Raw genomic sequence first — 20,171 nt, forward strand, 5'->3', positions numbered from 1 at the left:
TCTCTGTCAAATAAATAAATAAAATCTCCAAAAAACTAAAAAATACCCCCAAATAAAAATAAAATAAAGTAAGATGAGGTCCTCTGGTGTGGAAGGCTGTCTTAGTCCGTTTGGAATGCCAAAACAGAATGCCATAGACTGGGCAGCTTATAAACAACCAGAATTTATTTCCCATAGTTCTGGGGGCTGGGAAGCCCAAGGTCAAGGCCCCACACACGGGGGGTCTGGTGAAGTTCTACTTCCTGGTTCACAGAGGGCCGACTTCTCACTGTGTCCTCACATGGTAGGAGGGGTGAGGAGAGGTGAGGGGCGAGGAGCTCTCTGGGGTCTCTCTCAGAAGGGGACTCATTCCAGTCATGAGGCTCTGTCCTCACAACCCAACCCCCTTCCGGAAGCCGTACCTCCTAACTCCATCACACTGGGGGTAAGGATTCACCACAGGAATTTGGGGGAGGGACACAGACAGTCAGCCCAGAGCACAAGTCAGCACAGTAAAGACACGGACGATGGGTACTATTTGAACATTAATTCAACTGAAATTCAAGGAACGATATAGGAACGATACCTATAGCCATATATTAATGCTCTGACTTAAGAAACTTGTTCATTGTCCTCCCCTCACCCGTTAAGCTGGCCTGACAGGACCACTGAAGGTCTGGACTGAGAATCCCCATGTTCTCTCAGTTCTACCCGCTCATTTAACACGGGGGAAACAGGTCCCGGAGTTTGTGAAACTTGCCCAGAGACAGAGAACCGAGATCCCGCACATCTGCCTAGACCTGTCACTGAGAAATCTTTCTTTCGTAAGAAAAGGTTGCACTGAGCCAAGTGAAGGACTAGGGCTCTTTTCATGAACACGAACATCTTTGCATTTGTGGGGTCCTTCACCATTTGCTAAGCATGACCTCACCCGGTGACCTAGGCTATTACACTCCATCCACGGGCTTATGATAATGGCCCTTCTTCCCTTCTTGTCTTTGGGAGAGTTTTTGCATTCTCAGACCTGTGCTGCAGCAGCTGTATCCATAAAAAATAACTTAAAAAAAAAAAAACACAAACACACGCACCTTGAGATGGAATGTGTGCGTATGTCCCTAGTATGTCTCTTTGGAGGAAACACCATCACGTCTCCCTGGGTCTCCCGTATAGGCCACACCCCGGCAGAGACCCCAGCGGGGAGAGAGAATGATCTTTGGTTTGAGAATTCCTGAACGTTACTGACACTTTCGTACTACAGGGCGTAGGACCATTGACATTTTCAGGAGGTGTGGCACCATTTATAGATGACCCTTTAATGCGTCTTCATCTGGGGACAGAAAAGGGAGGTCCGCCCGCCGCTCTTTGTGGGGTTTTATGCAATTAAGTCCTTCAAAGAACGAAGAGTGAAATCAAGTCATTTCTCCTCCTGAATTTCTCCTTATTTTTCTTGCTGTGAGGTTCTATATAAATGTAGGAGTATAGGGACACTATAAAAGAAAGGAATATATCCTGCAAGGGAGGACATCAGACAATAAATCCAAAAACACTACGGAAATTAAAAGTCCGAACTTAGGGGAGTGTGGGAGGCAACACGTTCTTTTCACCGAGCCCTTACACAACACGCCGCTGTCCTCCAAAGCGGGAATGGAACCAACCAGACCCCCAGCAGCAGGACGGAGCTGGAGTCTTGGCTTCAGACCTGTTACTGTCCCCGGGACTGGACGGGGCATCAAGCGCCTTTTCCGGAATAGGCCAGAGAGGATAAGTCCAGTTGGGTCCGGAAGGCTTCGGTCAGCTCCGCGGCCAGCAGCTCGTGCAGGGACACGCCGTCGTGCGCGTACACCCAGTTCCTCCCCGTCCAGTCGTAGCGCTTGGGGCCGCTGCAAGACAACATCGACACACGGCAAGTCCACGAGGAGAGCCCCTGCGCAGAAATGCTGACCCCACAGACGCTGCCCCCAAGAAACTGACCAGAAGGAAGCTCCTGAAATCAGTTCAACAGGGCGTCCCCCTGACTGCCTGTCTCAGCGTCTTGCTGTGGAAGAGGAAGTCCCCACTCATCCCCTGCAACACCTCGACAGAATGATTCTCAAGGCCTGGGAACGTCGGAACCCTCTCCATGAGGGTTCATAAGTCACATTCGGAGGTTTCACTTTTGGGAACTCAAGTAGGATACCTGCTGTGTCAAAGCAGTGTAGTTCAAATCACGGCCATTTGGGTACCACGCACGCGATCTGTCCCTTACCTGTGTTATTATTATTATTATTATTATTATTACTTTAGTACCTTTGTAATATGCACAACCACTACCTCTCCCTACAAAACACTCCATCACCCCAAAAAGGAACTCTGTGCCCATTAAGCACCCATGCCCTGCCCCCCTACCCAGCTCTTGGCAATCACCTATGCTATTTTTTTTCCAATATACTTTTTCTTGGGATGTGTGGCTGGCTTGGTTGGGCATCTGCCTTCGGCTCAGGTCATGATCCCAGGGTGCTGGGATCGAGCCCCACATAGTGCTCCCTGCTCTGTGGGAAGTTTGCTTCTCCCTCTGCCTGCCACTCTCCTTGCTTGTGCTCGCTCTCTAACAAATAAATAAATTAAATCTTTAAAAAAAAAATTTTTTTTTTAAAGATTTTATTTATTTATTTGACAGAGACAGAGATCACAAGTAGGCAGAGAGGCAGGCAGAGAGAGAGAGAGGAGGAAGCAATGAGAGCCCGATGCGGGACTCCATCCCAGGACCCTGGAATCATGACCTGAGCTGAAGGCAGAGGCTTTAACCCACTGAGCCACCCTGGCGCCCCAAATTAAATCTTAAAAAAGAAAAGAAATACAGTCCCATGAAAGGTGATGGGTGGGTTTGAACCCAGGTTCAGGTTTGAACTGATCCACCCAGCTTCTCCTGTGCTTCCTCCAGAGGTGAAGGACAGGAAAGTGCAGTCCTCACGCAGGGCTCTGGCCAGGGTCGGGACAACTGTTTGAGGCCAAAGAGAACAGCTAATTGGCCCATACGGGATGAAACGCCCAAGTTCAAGTTAATTGGGTCTAAAAAGGCAATGCAATCTGTAAGGGTCTTGCTAGAAGTGGGTGATTTCTGGAATTGTTTGTTGAATTATGACACACCTCCTAGAAGAGGTTGGGGAAAAATACAGGAGGCATAACGCTTTATTTATTTTGAGTAAATAATTTCACACCATGGCATGATAAACAGTACAGTAGTAACTGCCTAAAAATGATGTGAACATTGGGGCAGAAGAGTATGAATTTTTTTTTTTTTTTTTTGGAAAATTTATTCATTTGAGAGAGAAAAAGAGAGCCAGGGGAGGGGCGGGCTGAGGAGAGAGACTCCCAGACTCCCGCTGAGAGGCCTTGAGGCTTATCACTGTGGAGATCAGGACCTGAGCCCAAATCCAGAGTTGGAAGCTTAACTGACTGAACCACCTAGGTGCCCTTATAATTTCATTTTTTAAAAAAATGTAGATATCACTGGGTTTTGCAAGAATTGCGTGCTGGTTACATCTGGCCTTTCCCAATGCATACTCAGTCTGTTGTCTTTGGAAGTGCTCCTGAGTGACCCAGGGAGGCTGGTCTGAGCGCTTTTAGTGAGCATCTCCCCGACAGCCACCCAGACGGATGCAGGCGGGTGAGGCCCCTCTCTCCCTGCACGTTCTCAGGCCTTGAGACGCAGCGCAGGCGGCCTCCAACGCATGCCTTTATTCCAGGAGACTGAACGCAGAGCAGTGAAAATGGCAGGAGGGACTCGATGCCCTGGAGTCGCAGCCTCCGAGGCTCTCCCGGCTCCACAGGGCACGGGCTCAGCTGGGCAGAGGGAATCCAACTGGCCCCGAGCGAGCTGCTCGAAACAAACCAGAGGCCAAACTTGAACCTGCTCTGGAGACGCTGCGCAACTCATTCTGAGGCTGCAGTGTCAAGAGTGGCTTTTTTTTTTTTTTTTTTTAAAGATTTTATTTGTTTATTTGACAGACAGAGATTGCAAGTAGGCAGACAGGCAGAGAGAGGGGGAAGCAGGCTCCCCGCTGAGCAGAGAGCCCGATTCAGGGCTTGATCCCAGGACCCCGGGATAACGACCCGAGCCGAAGGCAGGGGATCCAACCCACCTAGTCACCCAGGCACCCCAAAAGCGGTTTTTTAAAAGGCGGGGCAATGGCTTCACAGAGAGAAACCGTCCCGGCCAGGCTCTGCAAAGTTACACACTTTTTACTTCAGGCCTCAGGATGTGCTTCCAGCGGCTGGACTACTGGTAGGCCGGTTACTGAAGCTGGGTTAACTGTGCTTTGAGGACGGGGTGACGCTCTCGGACACACACCCATGAGGGAGGTGATGCTCCTTTTAAAGGGTCCACGATGCCACATCTCACGAGCCCCGAGCAAGGACAGATGTGGACTTCCGGGACGTACCTGGAGGGTGAGGATAACCAGATCTGCTTGTTTGGGGTCTGCTTGTTGATCACGTAGGTTCCCAGATCTCCACCCAGTTTGACTGTCAGGACACCACTCTGGCGGATCAGGCGGCGAGAGCATGCGGGAAAGAGAACAAGACAAAGTGAATCACTCTGTCCAGTGGCTGCGCATCTCGACACTTAGACGCAACACACACCTCGAAGAAACGTGTTTCGTGTTAGACACGGCAGATCGCGCAGAAAGCGCACTGCTCTCAGAGTCCGACTGTGATGAATCACGATACTACTTAGACCCCGTGGGGCTTCCCTCATTCCCCTTGGGCCTGGCGAGGCGAGACTTCTCATTTTTCCCCTCCGGAGGTGAGGAGACAGCAGCGGCTTGTCTGAGGAGTGACAGCCCGCAAACGGGAACCTGTGGGCTGCCTCAGTTCCCTCAAAGCCCAGCCAGAACACACGAGAGAATGTTAAATGCAGACCCCGACTCTGCCGGAGTCCCACGTCAGCCCAAACACTGGACAGGACACGTTCATCACCAAAACAAGGAAAAGAGGCAAAAAAGAAGGAATGTTCAAACCATGAGCTTTGCTGGTCTTAGAAGAGCCACAGAGCTAGCTCCGCTTTATTTTCTCCGAAAGAGCCCTGAATTCTTTAAAAGACTGGTTGGTCCATCCTTGCTCAATAAATGCTCATTTAAATTTGAAAACACTGTTTCAACAAAGGAGCCCTTTACTCCCAAGGTCTGAGGTTTCTTTAGAAGGAGCAGGATATTACAGACGCAGTTGCGCAGCTCAGTCCCTTTACTGGAGCTGGGGTGCAGGGAGGCAGCCCCTCACTGTTCCCACCCCAGGCACAACCCGTGGAGACACACCACTGCCTTTCTCTGGGCTTCTAGAGCCCCTGTCCAATCAAGAGGCCCTGAAGGCTTCTGAGAAGACTTTGTGTTTGGTTTGCAAACACAAAGAGCTATTGAAAAGGTAGACAGCCGCGGCAATAATACACAATAATGTAATTGGCAGGCAAGGGAAGACTCTATTGGGTTGTACCTTTTTAAAAAATTTTATCTATTTGAGAGAGAAAGCAAGAGGGAGAAAGCACAAGGTGGGGGGGCAGAGGGAGAGGGGGAAGCAGGCTTCCTGCTGAGCAGAGAGCCCGACGCAGGGCTCTATCCCAGGACCCTGGGATCATGACCTGAGCCCAGTGCAGATGCTTAACCCACTGAACCACCCAGGCACCCCTGGACAACCACCTTTCATTTACTAAAAATTGTCCTGAGGCACCTGGAGGGTTCGGTTGGCTAAGCATCCAACTTTTGATTTCAGCTCGGGTCATGATCTCAGGGTCGTGAGATCCCCGGTGTCCTTGGGCTCTGTGCTGGGCAAGCAACCTGCTTACAAATCTCTCTCTGCCTCCTTCCCTCTGCCCTCCCCCTCTTTTTCTAAATTAAAAAAAATTTTTCCCTCCCCTCTCTTAAAAAAAAAAAAGTATCTTAAAACTGCACAGTTTAATAATTTCAATATTTCACAAAGTGTATTCATAAAGTGTGCAAACAACACTAATTCTCAGCTATTTCCACCCCAAAGAGAAACCCCCAGCCATCAGCAGCCCTTCCCCCCCACCGACTCCCTTACAAACTTCCAAAGCTGCTTTTTCCATGAGATAGCAGGCTCAGGGGAATGAGACAGAATGGTTTCCTGTTTGACCTACTCACGGTCCCTCAGTGTCCCACTGGGCCTTGCCCCCCACGCACGGGGAGGTGCAGGCACTGTGGGGAGGGCAGAGGGTAGGGGGTCCGAGTCTCATCAACCCTGCCACCATCCTCAGGACATCTGTACTGCCTCCTTCAGAGACCCAGGCAAGGATGGAGGGGCACGGGGCACGGTGGTCAAGGGTGGTGTTTGCTCCTGATCACGGTCACACCCTAGGGCAGGACACCAAATCAGTCCAGTCCCTGAAAGCCAAATCCAATCTTTCCAACTCAGGATCTTCTGGAATTATTCCAAGGAACGGGCCAGGCATTCACAAAGAGCATATTAAAAAAGCAGCCATGAGATTTCTTCTAGATGTGAAGACCTCAAGCTGTCTCCTCCCCCTGGCACCATCCCTGAAGCGCCCCTCCCTGCACAGGACTGAGACCCCCCGCTCAGGAGCCCCTGCCCGCCCACCCCGTGGCCCCATGCCTTCCTCCCTGCATCTGAGCTGCCTGCCTGTTTGCGGGACACCTGTGCCCTCCCCTCCACGACTCGAAGCGCCTTGCGGGCAGATCTGGCTTTCCATCCCAGAACCTCCAGTGTCCAGTAAATCCGCTCTTAGTGCGAGATCCTGGGTGACACGAAAATACACCCGTGGAGGAATGAACCGAGCCAGCGGTGACCAGGCTGGTGGTAACACGTGCGAAGTCGAGGGCAAGTTCACAGAAGGCAGAAAGTCTCAACCCTTAGCCAACCCGCCTCCTGTCGGTTGTGCGTGATTATTTTTTCCCATGGAGCCAGAGGCCGTTTCCAGAGGAATCCGGCAGGAGGAGGAAAAAACGGAAGGACAGGAGAGGCCTTACTGGTTCACCGGGAGCTCCTAATGCTCTCGGAACCGTCTGCAAGTACCCAGATGAAGATGGCTTTTTTTGTTCATTGGTATTATTCCTTAAGGGCCAGTCGGAGGCTGTTCTAGGAGTGTGGGCAGCCTTAAAAGCAGGGGCAGGGGGGAGTCAAACTCCTCAACAGCTGGGGCCAGAGGTGCTCGCCGGTCAGAACAGCCCCGTCCACCGCTGGCGGAGGCTCAGTCCAGTATCAGCACCGCCCCCCCCGCCCCTGCACAACTTGTGTCATCACAGCTCACTCCACAGAGACTGACCCCTACGCGATGGCACGTTGAGTCAGGAGATTTCGGGGATACGTGGCTTCCCACATTCCCAAACCAGCCAGCCCTCTGAAGGAACAAGAATAATGAATGTGAAGCCCTTTTATAATTTAATCCGAATGGGAATTCGGAGACGTAGAGGGATGTCACCCGCTTCCCAGCTGGAGAACCTGCCACTCACACAAGCGAAGAAGGAGAAAATACAAATCCAGGACGACAGGCTAATAAAAGGTTTTTCTCCGTGTCCAAGACGGTGCTGCGTCTGAGCAGGTGTCCGTAACCCGGGACCCGGAGCCCGGCTTCGGGCGTCTGCAGACTGCCCGGCCTCAACTGAAACTGGACTCACAGGCGTGCGGGGAATTCTTGGGAGAAGGTCCAGGGAAGTTCAAGGAACTTCTACAGTACGGCAGTGACATGCTGACAGCTTAGTGAGTAAAGAACATGACCGCAAACAGATTCTCATTAAAATGTCAAAGAGTCCAGAGCTCCAAGGGCAGGGAGCAGGGGTAGAGAAAACAAAGGAGGCTTGGCAAGAACCCCCTAGAGCACACGGTGCTTCTCGCGGCCCTGGATCAGATTTTGCCGGTCAAGTGCAGCTGACTCCATGGGTGCTGAGTGACGGCAGGTGCTGTCTGCCCTGGTGGGCAGCCCCCCCTCCATGGCAGGGCCAGTGTGGGTGAGGCCTGGACCCAGACCCTGACCCCCCAGATGATGCATTCCACTGACAGGAAGACACAACAGCCGGGGAGCCACTCACGTCACCCACTCCCCAGGGAGCAAACTGAACACACGCATTCTTGAGTCTCCCTGGAACACTGTTTCCGTTCGTCTGCTTGGCTGGGAGCAAGCAGATCGGACGTCTGTGGTGCTGAGCGGCATCAGTGAGAGTGTGTTCTGGAAACGTATGTGGGCCCCATTTCATTTGTATACTGGACCAACATTTATTAAGTCCCTATCACGTAGCCGGCAATGTTTCAGGCACTGGGATACCAAGAGCAAACAGTGTCCTGGCTGCCCAGGAACTCAGTGTGGCTGTGGGAGCTGGTGTGTAAACAGTACGCGGCGTGATCGGTGCTCTGCAGACTCACCCGCAGAGTGCTGGGCGAGGAAGGAAGCGTGGTATCTGCCTGGAACATCTGGGAGGGCTTCCCAGAGGAGGCAGTGCCCACCTGGACGACAGACTGCACCCCTGGTGTTACAGGTGTTCTGTTGCCTATTATGTAGTTTCAGTAGATTGATTTGTGAAATGTCTGAGTCAGCTAGCACCTGAGGGACTCTACTCGGGAAATCACCCCCCAGAGTAGACAGTTTTGCAAAGTGCTTTGTAAGAAGCCCCAACAACAGAGTCAGCTACTGGCCTTTAGTTTCTACATCTATATTGGGGCGTTTCCTAACTAGTAAATGATTTGTTAGAAATCACTTTCCCGGGGCGCCTGGGTGGCTCAGTGGGTTAAAGCCTCTGCCTTCGGCTCGGGTCATGATCCCAGAATCCTGGGATCGAGCCCCGCATCGGGCTGTCCGCTCCGCGGATAGCCTGCTTCCTCCTCTCTCTCTTTCTACCTGCCTCTCTGCCTACTTGTGATCTCTGTCTGTCAAATAAATAAATAAAATCTTAAAAAAAAAAAAAAAGAAATCACTTTCCCCTGGTGAGAAGAATGGTAACTTAAGGTACACGGGCTGGCTGCAAAAACACAGGTGCCTCTTCCCTTTGCAGGAATGGCTTACGGGATCTGGAAAGCCCAGCAGCTGGGTCACTCTTCAGAGAGACACTGCAGGTAGCATTCAGGTAAGATCCTGTGACCCACCATGGAGCAGGAACTTTTTTTTTCTTTTGAAGATTTATTTATTAGAGAAAGAGCGAGCACAGCGGGGAGGGGCAGAGGGAAAGGGAGAGAGAAGATCTCAAGCAGACTCCTTCCTGAGTGCAAGCCTGATGCGGGGCTCGATCCCAGGACCCTGAGATCATGACCTGAGCCGAAACCAAATCAGCCACTCAACCGACTGAGCCACCCAGGTGCCCCTGAGCAGAAGCATTTGCTGCTGGATTCCCCTGGGGGTGGGGGGTTGGGGGCATGGGGTGGTAAACAGAATCCAGCTGTGAGGACACCGGCACACTTGCTTCTAATGAAACACTCATGCAAAAATACTTGAGTCACTACGTATTCTCACTAATCTTACTAGAACGAGTGGTGTGACTGTATTTGTGGCATATTAATGAATGTTTGCATGTATGGCCGAGTTTAGCCTGAGACTTGGTTTCCCTGTAAGTCTCGTCAGCCCCTGGTAGGGAGACTGGGGGAGAGGAGACTGTGACTCTCTCAGCTCCATCATCCCACAGTCCGTATGGGCTCGCCAGCAGCTTGCCTTCTGAGGCTGTCTGCAGAAGCACTTCAATGCCCTGCCCCAGCGATGCTCCCAGCAGTCAGGGAACCCACCTGGAAGGGAGCCAGCCCTCTCTTGCCCCATTGCCTTCATTTTTTTTTTCCCCCTATTGCCTTCATTTTGACCTCCGCGTCCCTCATGTCCTTACAACCAGGCTTGAAATCTCCCAGGCTCTGCTACCTGCTCCATCTGATGGGGTCCCTTCCGTCCACAGTAATACCCAACACCATTTCTATCACATTAGCCTGACAGCTGGTTGTCCTAACAATTCCCCTTCATAGCATTTCTGACTATTAATTAATTGCCGTCAAGAGGATTAATCTCCGTGGGGGATTTTTCTGGCAAAAAAAGGAGCTGCTCCCTAAGGGGGAAACAGCATTCTAAAGGCAAGGAGGGGGGCGCCTGGGTGGCTCAGTGGGTTGAGTGTCTGCCCTCGGCTTGGGTCATGATCCCGGGGTCCTGGGATCCAGCCTCGCATTGGGCTCTCTGCTCAGGAGGGAGCCTGCTTCCTCCTCTCTCGCTGCCTGCCTCTCTGCCTACTTGTGAGCTCTCTGTCAAACAAACAAACAAACAAACAAACAAATAAATAAAATAAGGCAAGGAGGGGGGACTCAAGTCTGCCACCTGATGGCCAGTCGAGGTAGAGCAGCACTCCCCGGGCTTCAGGGCTCTGTGGCTCCCCCTAGCGGCACTGAGGATCATCTGAGGAGTGATTATAAAAACTTAAAAAAAAACTGCCCTGGCGGGCCAGGGATACTCCCAGACCAACTAAAGAAAAATATCTAGGGGTGGAACCCAGGGTGCACATTAGAATCTCAGGTGAGCTTTTCCAAAAATATGCTTCCTGGGAGTAGACCCTGACAGGCAGGTCAGAATCTCCCAGAGCTGGGGCCGCTGTCCGAGTGCTCGGAACACACACACCCTGCTTAAGGACCAGGGGTTCGGTTCTGCCTGCAGGACAGTCGTCCTGCCAGACAAACACAGGCCTGGGTCCCCCCCAGCTTACCTCACGGGTCCTGAGTGGAGCTTGAGAACCTGTACTTTTAAGCAGAAACGGGGCTCACAGAGGTCGTGACTTGCCCAAGGTCACAAGCCTGGAGGGGCAGGGCTGGAACACCAAGGCCAGTCTTTGGGTCTCCCCCTTGCCCCCCACCCCAGAATCACATGCGGTTGGATGCTTAACTCCACTGGAGGGGAATTCTCTGTCGTAGTGAGCTAGAATTCTTAGGAGGAAACAGAAAATGTAAGAAAATAAGCAAAAAGGTACCCCAAACGAGACATCATAGTCTTCGAACGTGTAGGGTTTGTCTGCGAGGTCTTCAAAGAACTCTGCTAAGGAGTCTAGTGTCTTCTCAGCCAGTCTTTCATAGGTGGTCTCATCCAGAGAGCTGCAGGGAAACACCAAAACCCCCCAAACACATTTATACCAAACTGCTCCATTTTATTAATGTCAAACCTAGATATCTATTAATTTCCTTATTTAGTTTGTTTTTAGTAAATACAACCAATGTGGGGCTTGAACTCATGACTGGGAGATCAAGAGTCACATGTGCCACAGACTGAGCCAACCAGGTGCCCTGAAACATCAACTTTTTATTCAAATTAGAAAAATTCATGGGAAATTCATGTACAGACAAAAAAAAATTAATCAGCATGAAAGAGTTTATATAGGGGCGCCTGGGAGGCTCAGTCAGTTGAGCCTCTGCCTTCAGCTGGGGTCATGATCCTGGTCCTCAGATGGAGCCCTTCCTTTGTTGCCTCCCTGCTCAGTGGGGAGCCTGCTTCTCGCACTCTCCCTGCTTATGCCCAGTCTCTCTCTCTCTGTCAAAAAAATAAATGAATAAAAAATCTTAAAAAGAAAGACTTTATAAAGAAGGAAACCTTTCTTCCCAAATAAGCAGCCCCGACCGGCAGAGTCAACTACGAATAACAGTTTCTTCTGTATCTGTCCAGAATTTTAAATTCTTTTTAATATGGAAATTGAAGCACCTTACAGGTTTTAATATATCCTGGAAATTGTTCTATATTAGCATATATATATATTTTCATGGTATTTTATTTCATATTATTTATTCAACCTCACCCCTTCAGCTGGACATTATGCTTATGAAAATTGCTTGTATTATGATTAAAATTATGTTGGGCGTTTGCCCAATGTGGGAGAAAATATTTATATTACATGTATCTGAAAATGGGCTTACTTCCAGAATAATATAAAGAACTAAAAAAACAAAAACAAAAATAAAAATGTACAAGTCAATAAGAAAAAGAAAACGCAATAGAAAAAATGGGTAAAATACTTGAACAGATATCATTTTTTTTTAAGATTTTTTTTTTTTTAACTTATTAGAGAGAGAGAGAGAGCGAGCACAGGCAGACAGAGTGGCAGGCAGAGGCAGAGGGAGAAGCAGCCTCCCTGCCAAGCAAGGAGCCCAATGTGGGACTCGATCCCAGGTCACAGGGATCATGACCTGAGCCGCAGGGAGCCGCTTAACCAACTGAGCCACCCAGGTGTCCTGAACAGATATCATTTTTAAAAAGATATCCAAATGGCCAGTGAACACATAACAAGGGGTATAACTTTATTAATCTTCAGGAAAATACACCGTAAAAAATTCACAACGAGATACCACCAGAATGGTTAAAATGAAAGAGACAGATAATAGCAAGAGCTGGCCCAGAAGTGAAGCAAACCCTCTCCATGGGGTGAGGGGGAGGGGGTGGTGGTGGTGGGGGGTGTGTGTGTGTGTGTGTGTGTGTGCGTGTATGGAGGGTCTACGTAGACACCAGTGGTGGCAGAAGCCGACTGTAGCAATGCCGGGGAGCTGTGCACGGGAACACACGGCTTCCTTCCAGGACACCCACCAGGCTAGATCTCCCAGCATCCCTTGCAGTCAGTTGGGGTCGTGTGACCAAGCCCCCTCCCCACCCAAATCGGAGGGAGGGACAAGTGCCACTTCCCAGACTTCCGTGCTCTTGCGCCTTTCTGTGGAATGGAACCTGGGCGGGGTGACCTGGCTCCCACCGTGTCAGGGACACAAGGGATGGGAAGGCGGCAGGACCCCGGTGGCCTGAATCCCTGCACGGAGGCACGCCCACTCTGGACCATGGGGACACAGGGCCCACTCTGGACCATGGGGACACAGGGGCGCCGACAGCTGCTGGCTCGAGCCATTACAGCGGTGGTCTCCCCGTCACGGAGGCCTGGCGGACCCCAACTGCTGAGTCATCAACGACAGTAACAACAGAACTCTGGAAACCACCTCATGTCCTGCAGTGGGGGACAGGTGGAATGAACTAGGATACGTCCATAAGGCTTAGTATTATTTCATTTAAAACAGTGCGGTAGAGGGGATGCGGGTGGCTCAGTCCGTTACACATGTGACTCTTGATCTCAGCGCAGGGCTCCGTCTCAGGGCCGTGAGTTCAAGCCCGGCTGGGCGTGGAGCCTACTTAAAACTAAATACATAAATAAACTAATACGGTAGATGGTTGGCGAAATGGAAAGATGCTTATGAGTGCTACTGCTAAGGGAGAAAACAGGTTTTGGATGGGATGGGCTGCCTTTTTTTTTTTTTAAACCAGTAAGAGAAATGGAAAAAAATTTAAAAAGCTAATAGAAGTATGAGCAGGTATGCAGAGCTGTGTACTGAGAGAGAGCAGGAGGGGGGTGGGGGGAAGGGCTCTCTGACGCGGAAGGGGCTTGAGCTTACCCAGGGTCGCCCACCGTGCCCACTGTTCTCACAGTCACCCAGCAGACACTCCGCTTTTTGACATTCACCATCTGATCAAGGCGGTGGAGGCTCAGACTCTAAAAGCCAAAGTGAAGAAGCACGTTACTGTTTTTCTGTGCATTACAGTCCCCGAACGTGTGGCTTAAATATCACTACTCCTGCATTTGAGAATAAAACCACGTTCAATTTTTCCAGGAGTGTTTCTGGAATGTTTCTGCCTCATTTTCATGCATTACCTTGTGTTCTCTCAGGCTCTCTCTAAGGCTGTGCGGTCCAATATAATAGCCCTGAGCCACAGGCAGCTAATTTACATTTAAATTTATTGTCATTTCCCGTCACTTCCCACTAAAATTTGAGTGAGGGACAAGCACCACTTCCAGGACTCCCATGTTCTGGAAGGCCACGTTTCAAGTGTCCTGTGGCCTCATGTGGCCAGTGGCACATAGAACACTGTCACCATCACGGGAAGCTCTGTGGGCAGCACTGCTCCAGGCTATTCGAGGTATGCGGCGGTTAGCACAGGCCAGGCGCATGGAAGCACCTGCAAGGCTCCTGGAATTTGACGAGTGCAGGCAAGCGGCCGATGTCTGCTGTGGTCCAAAAGAGGGGACTGGACTGCACATGGACAGGTCTTGTTAACATGATCTGCAGGAGATGATGTGACCTGTCGATTTCTTCCAGCACATAACTGGAAGAGGGTCTAGGCGCTCGTCTCTAGGGCTGCCAGCCCCACTGACCAGCTGGAGAGACAGATGACATGACCAGAGGACAGCGACAAACACCGAGGGGACCTTGGCTGAAGGACCTGCCCCAGTGAGGGAGGGGACAGCGCCTGTAAAAGGAGAGAAAAGTGGAGATGGCAGGGGAGAGGCTGGAGAGGTGGCCCCAGGGCCTTGTGAAGGCACTCAGCTGGACTTCTCCCTGGGAAGGCACCCACGGGCTGGAAGGGGTTGGCGGTTAAGATTCACCTTCTCTAAAGGTCACTCTGGCGCAGGGCTCCAGGGCCACTGTTCTCTTGAGCTACCGGTGCCCTTGGCAAGCTCAGAAAGGAGAAGGCAGAGGGCATGGGGCTGAGAAGTGAGCAGAAGAGGGGGAACAGGGGTGCAGAGCCCAGAGAGTGTGATTTTAAAAGGCTGGCTCCAAAGGAGAAGCAGAGAGCCAGCTTGATAACCAGTTATTGCTACTGCACATTCTCGAGCGTTCCCTACTACTGGGTATTGATAGTCTTGATAGAAATGGATGTGGTCAGTCCTCATTACAAGCCTGTGAAGCAAGTACTGTTATTATAGTGGTTCTTCTCGACAGTTTGCTCTATAAAGTCACCATGAACAGGAGGTCTGTGAAATGCTCCTATGGGAAAATACAGGCGTAGGTTCCTGCAGGCTTCGGGTCCCGTGTGACCCGGGGATCCGTACATAACCTTGTTTACAGGTGTCTCAGTTTAAAGACACCTTGTTAATATCCATTGTTGATTCATGAAACTGAGCTCGGGGCCACCAGTGCTGTAACTGAGGCCTGAACAAGGCTGATCTAGCACATGTGTTTTGTCGGTAAGGCCCATCACAGCCTTCCTGTGCTCAGACCACTAGACAGCACGTAGGCATTATGCTCCGGGGCCATGTTAAATAGCGAAATCACCAACCGGAAACACAAAAATGCAAATAGTGTGCCACAGAATAGGTGGTGGAAAGAACACTTGTTGACCCTGTGGGGGCCGAGAGAAGGCAGAGTGTCACCTTGTTTGACCTCAGTGGCAACACACAAGCATCGGGTGACTCCTCAGTTTTTGCTGCTCTGTGTGTGTGTCTGAGAGTAAGCATCAAATCTACTTTGGGTATTGATTCTGGGGTTACAGATAAATTTTACTGAATAGGTGAATTCCCGAGTCCAGGATCCATGAAATGCAAGGAGAGACTGTATTTGTATTTTATGGATGAAGAAACAGAGCAAATCACTCAGATACACAGATGCAAAGTGGAGGACCCAGGATCTGAACCCACACTGTCTGGCCCCAGGGTCCAGGCCACAAAGAAAAGAATCACACACCTGGGAGTCATACAGGGTTTTGGACATGGAAGGGAAGTTCGAGAACTAGAGGCTCAGAGTTTCCCTCCTCTCCAGGATCCTGGCCTCTCGAATCCTGGCTGTCGTAGTCTGACACCTTCGCACAGCCTTTTTTCTGTTTCAGATTTGGTTTTGACTCTTGTATCTTGAATGGCTGTTCTTGGTGGAAGGTTTGATCTGCTGCAAGTTACAGCCAGAAGTAGATGTCTACATGCGGCCATTTTTAATCATCAAAGGAACTGTTGCCAAAGACTCCTTGCTGGCTCTTACCCATCCTCCCCGGGCTAACGTTCCCTGGGTACCTGCTTACCCTTTCTGAGCCCCCGAAGGCAGGGGTCACAGTACCCGCCACACAGACCAGTGATGAGCCTTCGACAGGAAGACACGAATACCCCAAACACAGGGCCAGAGGGTGTCTGGTCAATTTTGGTTTTGGAGCACGTCAACAAGAGTGTGGACAGGCAGAAGGGGAGGCCTGGCCTGGCTGGCTAGCAAGGAGGCCGGCCCTCACCCCAGGATCCCCTTGGCAAAGCACAAAGCTGGAAATGCTGGAAAGGTGAGTCAAGTCTCACTCACCATTGGGGGGAATGAACTGGTGCAACCACTCCTGGCATCAAATGAGTTGAATATTTGCTGGCCCCTCACCTAGTAATGCTGTTCTTAGGAATTCGGCCACAAAGAACCTCTGTCCATGCACATGAAGACCTACAGGAACACCACTGTGACGGCAGCATCATGGCGGTCACCCGGATGTCACCAGGAGAATGGACAGAGCATGATGTGGTCACCCAAGGGGATACTACCCAGCCGGGAAAACGCATAAATGACAACTGAGTGCGTCAGTGTCAATGAGCCTCAAAAACAACACTGAACACGAGACACAAGTCATGGTGAAATAGACGCAACAGAATGTTTTCTATCAATAGCACGTGCTTTAGGGAGACATACATAGTGGGTGACACTCTAGGAAAAGGAGGGGATGCCTGACAGGATTCAGGAAAGCAGATCCCCCTCAGTGAGGCCCGGTGGTCACCGGGAGAGCCCCAGAGCCTTCCGGCGGACAGGTAATCAGTCTCTTAATCCGGTGGTGAGAATGTGGCAGTGTGTTATTAATCTTTAAATGGTACAGTTTTGTTTTGTTTTTAAGACTTATTTATTTGACAGAGAGAGATAACAAGCAGGCAGAGAGGCAGGCAGAGAGAGAGGAAGAAGCAGGCTCCCTGCTGAGCAGAGAGCCCAATGCGGGGCTCGATCCCAGGACCCTGAGATCACGACCTGAGCTGAAGGCAGAGGCTTCACCGACTGAGCCACCCACGTGTCCCATGAATTTGTTTTTTCAGTCGCAAATTTTATAAAATATAAATCAACCATTTCCACAACAAGTTCAGTTTAACATCTGAGCTTACGTGTGCTGATGTGAAATACACACTAGATTTGGATGAATGAGTACAAAAAAAGACTGTTAGCTCAATGATTTTTCAGTATCAATTACATGTTAAGATGATAATATTTGGAAAAACTAGATCACATAAATGTATTGTTGAAAAAAAATTTTTAAACGAAGCCCTAGGCCCGGCATGGGTTTGAACTCATGACCCAGATCGTGTGTCTCATGCTCTACCAGTTGAGTCAGCCAGGCACCCCTCTGTGGTGTTGAAATTAATTTCACCTATTTCTTTTGACTTTTTCAATGTAGCTGCTAGGCAGTTTAGAGTGACACAGGCAGCTCCCATTCTGTTTCTCTTGGATGGTGCTGGAGAAGTAGGAGTAGGAATAGGGGATAGAGAAAATAAGGATGAGGATGACGCCCCCATAAGGAACTCAGGTCTTGATGGGTTCTGGAGTACAGGGGCATTGGGGGGGTCAACCTGAGGACAGATAAGACCTTGAGAAAATTAAACATGGTGGTCCCAGTTGCCCCTGTCATACACCCAGCTCCATAAGTACTGGAGATGGTTGAGGGCCCTGTTTTACAAAGTTCAACAAACCCGATTAATTTACTATGGTAGAGGAGGCCCAAAGGGGGGACTCCGGTTAACTACCTCCCAGCCTCCTATGACCCCTAATTCCAGTGTGTGTCCGGTGCCCACCTCCTGATGGCAGCTCTCGGTGGGGCATGCTTCTGAATCAGCAGCCCGTAACAGCCACAGGTACCATCCCAAAGACCATGCCCTATCTTGTCACTGTCCTAAATTACAAACTGCCGGCAACCCACGGCCCGGCACCAGCAGGGGTGGGAGTTCAAGCCCGGGGAAGCTCCAGGTGGGAGCAGCACAGAAGAACAGGGGTAGTAAATGTCTCTGTTCTGCACTTGGGCATCCTAATAACAGGATGGCCATAACTGCCGGTATTTCCCAAGAAGCCAAGGGACCCAGTATCAAGGGCCCAAGTTTGAGTGTTGGCAACCAATCCTAACTTTCCTTTGAACACCGCCAAATAACAGAGCGGTCAAGTCTAAAGTCCGAATTTCAGCGCTCCAGGGACAATCTGGGTTGGGTTTCGCCGGCCTCCTCCACCATGCGCGGTCCACGCAGCGTGCCAACCACTCAGCATCCGGTATCCACCCGTCTTCTCGGCCCAGGTCTATTTCTTCGTCGGGAATGCCCTTCCCTGCTCTCTTGCCACCTTCCAGACCCGGTTTAGGTCTGCCTTCAGTTCAGGTCATCATCCCAGGGTCCTGGGATCGAGCCCCGCATGGGGCTCCCTGCTCAGCGGGGAGTCTGCTTCTCCCTCTGCCCCTATGCGCTTGTGCTCTCTTTCTCAAATAAATAAAATCTTTGGGAGGGACCCTGATTAAACATCGCGTCCTCCCCCGCTGTGAGTCTTCCTCAACCCTACCCCCATTCTTTGGGCTTTCTCCTTTCAGGTCTTGGAGTGACTGGGTCAGATGCTTTGCAGCCCCCAGGGGAGAAAAGGGAATTAACTTCTAGGGCTGAAGACTTTGTATTAGGTTAATCCTGCGTAATCCTCCCAACAGCTCCGCAAAATGGGCCGTACCCTTTCATGTCTTTAGGGAAAAGGAAGCCACGCCTCGGAGAGGTTCCAGATCCCCGAGGTCACACCGCTCTGCTGAACTTGGGAGGCCAGGCCCGGTCATTCTCCAAAAAGCCGCCAAAAGCTTTGCTGCTCTAGCTACTGTGCGCCGAGCCTCGACGTTTCCACCGCGCTCGAAGGAAGCGTTTCGTTCCTAAAAGCCCACGCGCGGAATCATCGCTCTAGGATTCTACATAATACTATCCTATACCATTATGTTGGTATGTGTGCAGTTTTATTGTACTTACGTATATTTACGCACCACACTAACATCTGTGTCCTACACACACATATGCATGCTACAGTACCTAGGACAGTATCTAGTATCCCTTAAATTGAAGTTCGGGCAAAGGGAAGTGGAGAGCTCGGCGACCACCACGGATCCCCGAGATCGCGTCCCCGGCCACTTCCCCTGCGCTGCGTCGCCCCCCGCAGTTACAATGCACTGCCCTTTTCACCGGAAAGCACAGGCCGGTGCAAACGTGACCGCGGGGAAACAGAAGGCCCAGTGCGCGGCCGCGCGCCGGGCAGAGAGCAGCGGGCTCCACCGCCCGGCAGGCCATCGGCAGAGCGCGGCCCCGGTGCGCGGCCCCGCCGGAGCGGAGTGGACGCGCGTGCCCGCAGCGTCCCCAGCGTGCGCGGCCTCTCCCTGCCGGCGTGCGGCCCGGACGGCTGCGCGGCGCGGGTACTCACGGCGTGGCTGGGTAAGCGGGTCGCTCCGGTCCCGACGCGCAACCCCCGGCGGCCGTAGAGCGGGGCGTTCCTGGTCGGCCCCTGGGTCCCGGCGCGGGCCGGGGCCGAGCCCGGGGGCGCCGAGCGGGGCAGGAGGCCGGCGGCCGCGCGGCGCCCGAACGTCCACATGCTGCTCCCAGGCTGCGGCCGCTCCGCCCTCTCGCTCCGGGGACGCCGCGGCGACACCTGGTGGCCACGGGGGGCAGGCGCCGCGGTTCGGCTCCGCGCTCCGGTCCCCTCTTCCGTTCGCGGTCGGAAATGGCCCGAGGTTAGACCTCAGGGAGAACTTCCCAGCGTTCCGCCCTCTCCGTATTTGACACAAACGGGGTGCGCGCTCGGTGCGAAGCCCAGGGCCTGCCCCTTGAGCCACGTGTGAATGCGTGATGCCCCACGGCTGCAGAACTGTGTCTGGGAGGGATTTGCCAGCTGCGGCTCCGGGCTTGCTGGGAACCCGACGGCCCGCAGGTGTGCGGCTTGGCTGCAGGAGGTTACAGCCCTTAGGAGCGGGCAGGCGGGAGAGGGATTGCCTGGTTAACATCCGAACTCTGTACTTCCCAGCTGTGTGACCAGGGGGCAAGTTAACTCACTTCTCTGTGCCTCATCTATAAAATGGAGGGTTTTTTTTTTACTCCAGGGTTGTTTTAAGGATTAAATGAGTTAATCTAGGCAAAGTGTTTTTTTAGAACCTGCCTGCTAAGTGTATGGTATTAAGCTGTTTTTGTTAAGATTTTATTTATTTATTTATTTGAGATAGTGAGAGAACACAAGCCGGGGGCAGAGGGAGAGGGAGAAGCAGGCTCCCCACTGAGCAGGGAGCCCGTGTTCAGGGAATCCCGAGAGCCGGGGATCACGACCTGAGCCAAAGGCCGATGCTCAGCCCACTGAGCCACCTGGGCGCCCCAATTATGAGCTTGTTAATACGCTATAGGTAAAAGACCATTTTACTTACGTTGTGTTTTGCAGAGGAATGC

General features: G+C 51.6%; 2 protein-coding genes across 3 annotated transcripts in view; one reads left to right on the top strand and one right to left on the bottom strand.

Moving 5' to 3' along the window:
* LOC116570106 overlaps positions 1-20,171 on the top strand; it is a 46,489-nt gene that overhangs the window by 8,134 nt on the left and 18,184 nt on the right. The window contains exons 2-3 of one of the 2 annotated variants that reach the window (XM_032306747.1): positions 8,970-9,041; positions 18,449-18,607. In XM_032306747.1, the coding sequence (XP_032162638.1) occupies positions 8,970-9,041; positions 18,449-18,607 (231 nt within the window). Of the gene's footprint in view, positions 1-8,904; positions 9,042-18,448; positions 18,690-20,171 lie in introns of those variants that run through there. The other variant, XR_004277276.1, reaches the window with a different exon arrangement.
* On the bottom strand, positions 16-19,386 carry FXN (frataxin). The gene is made up of 5 exons (XM_032306746.1): positions 19,162-19,386; positions 13,351-13,448; positions 10,905-11,025; positions 4,401-4,498; positions 16-1,859 (listed from the first exon to the last, which is right to left on the bottom strand). Exons 1-5 carry the CDS (start codon positions 19,327-19,329, stop codon positions 1,709-1,711), a joined length of 636 nt encoding a protein of 211 aa, XP_032162637.1. The 5' UTR covers positions 19,330-19,386; the 3' UTR covers positions 16-1,708.

The sequence above is a fragment of the Mustela erminea genome, chromosome 12 (genome assembly GCF_009829155.1).
Source record: "Mustela erminea isolate mMusErm1 chromosome 12, mMusErm1.Pri, whole genome shotgun sequence".
Lineage (NCBI taxonomy): Eukaryota > Metazoa > Chordata > Mammalia > Carnivora > Mustelidae > Mustela > Mustela erminea.

Bases quoted from the DNA above. Each gene is read 5' to 3' on its own strand.
- FXN (XM_032306746.1), bottom strand. From the start codon at position 19,329: ATGTGGACGTTCGGGCGCCGCGCGGCCGCCGGCCTCCTGCCCCGCTCG. The intron at 13,449-19,161 runs GTGAGTACCCGC...TTTGGCTTTTAG, and splicing joins CCCGCTTACCCAGCCACGCC to AGTCTGAGCCTCCACCGCCT. The intron at 11,026-13,350 runs GTAAGCTCAAGC...GTTTCCCTGCAG, and splicing joins GGCACGGTGGGCGACCCTGG to CTCTCTGGATGAGACCACCT.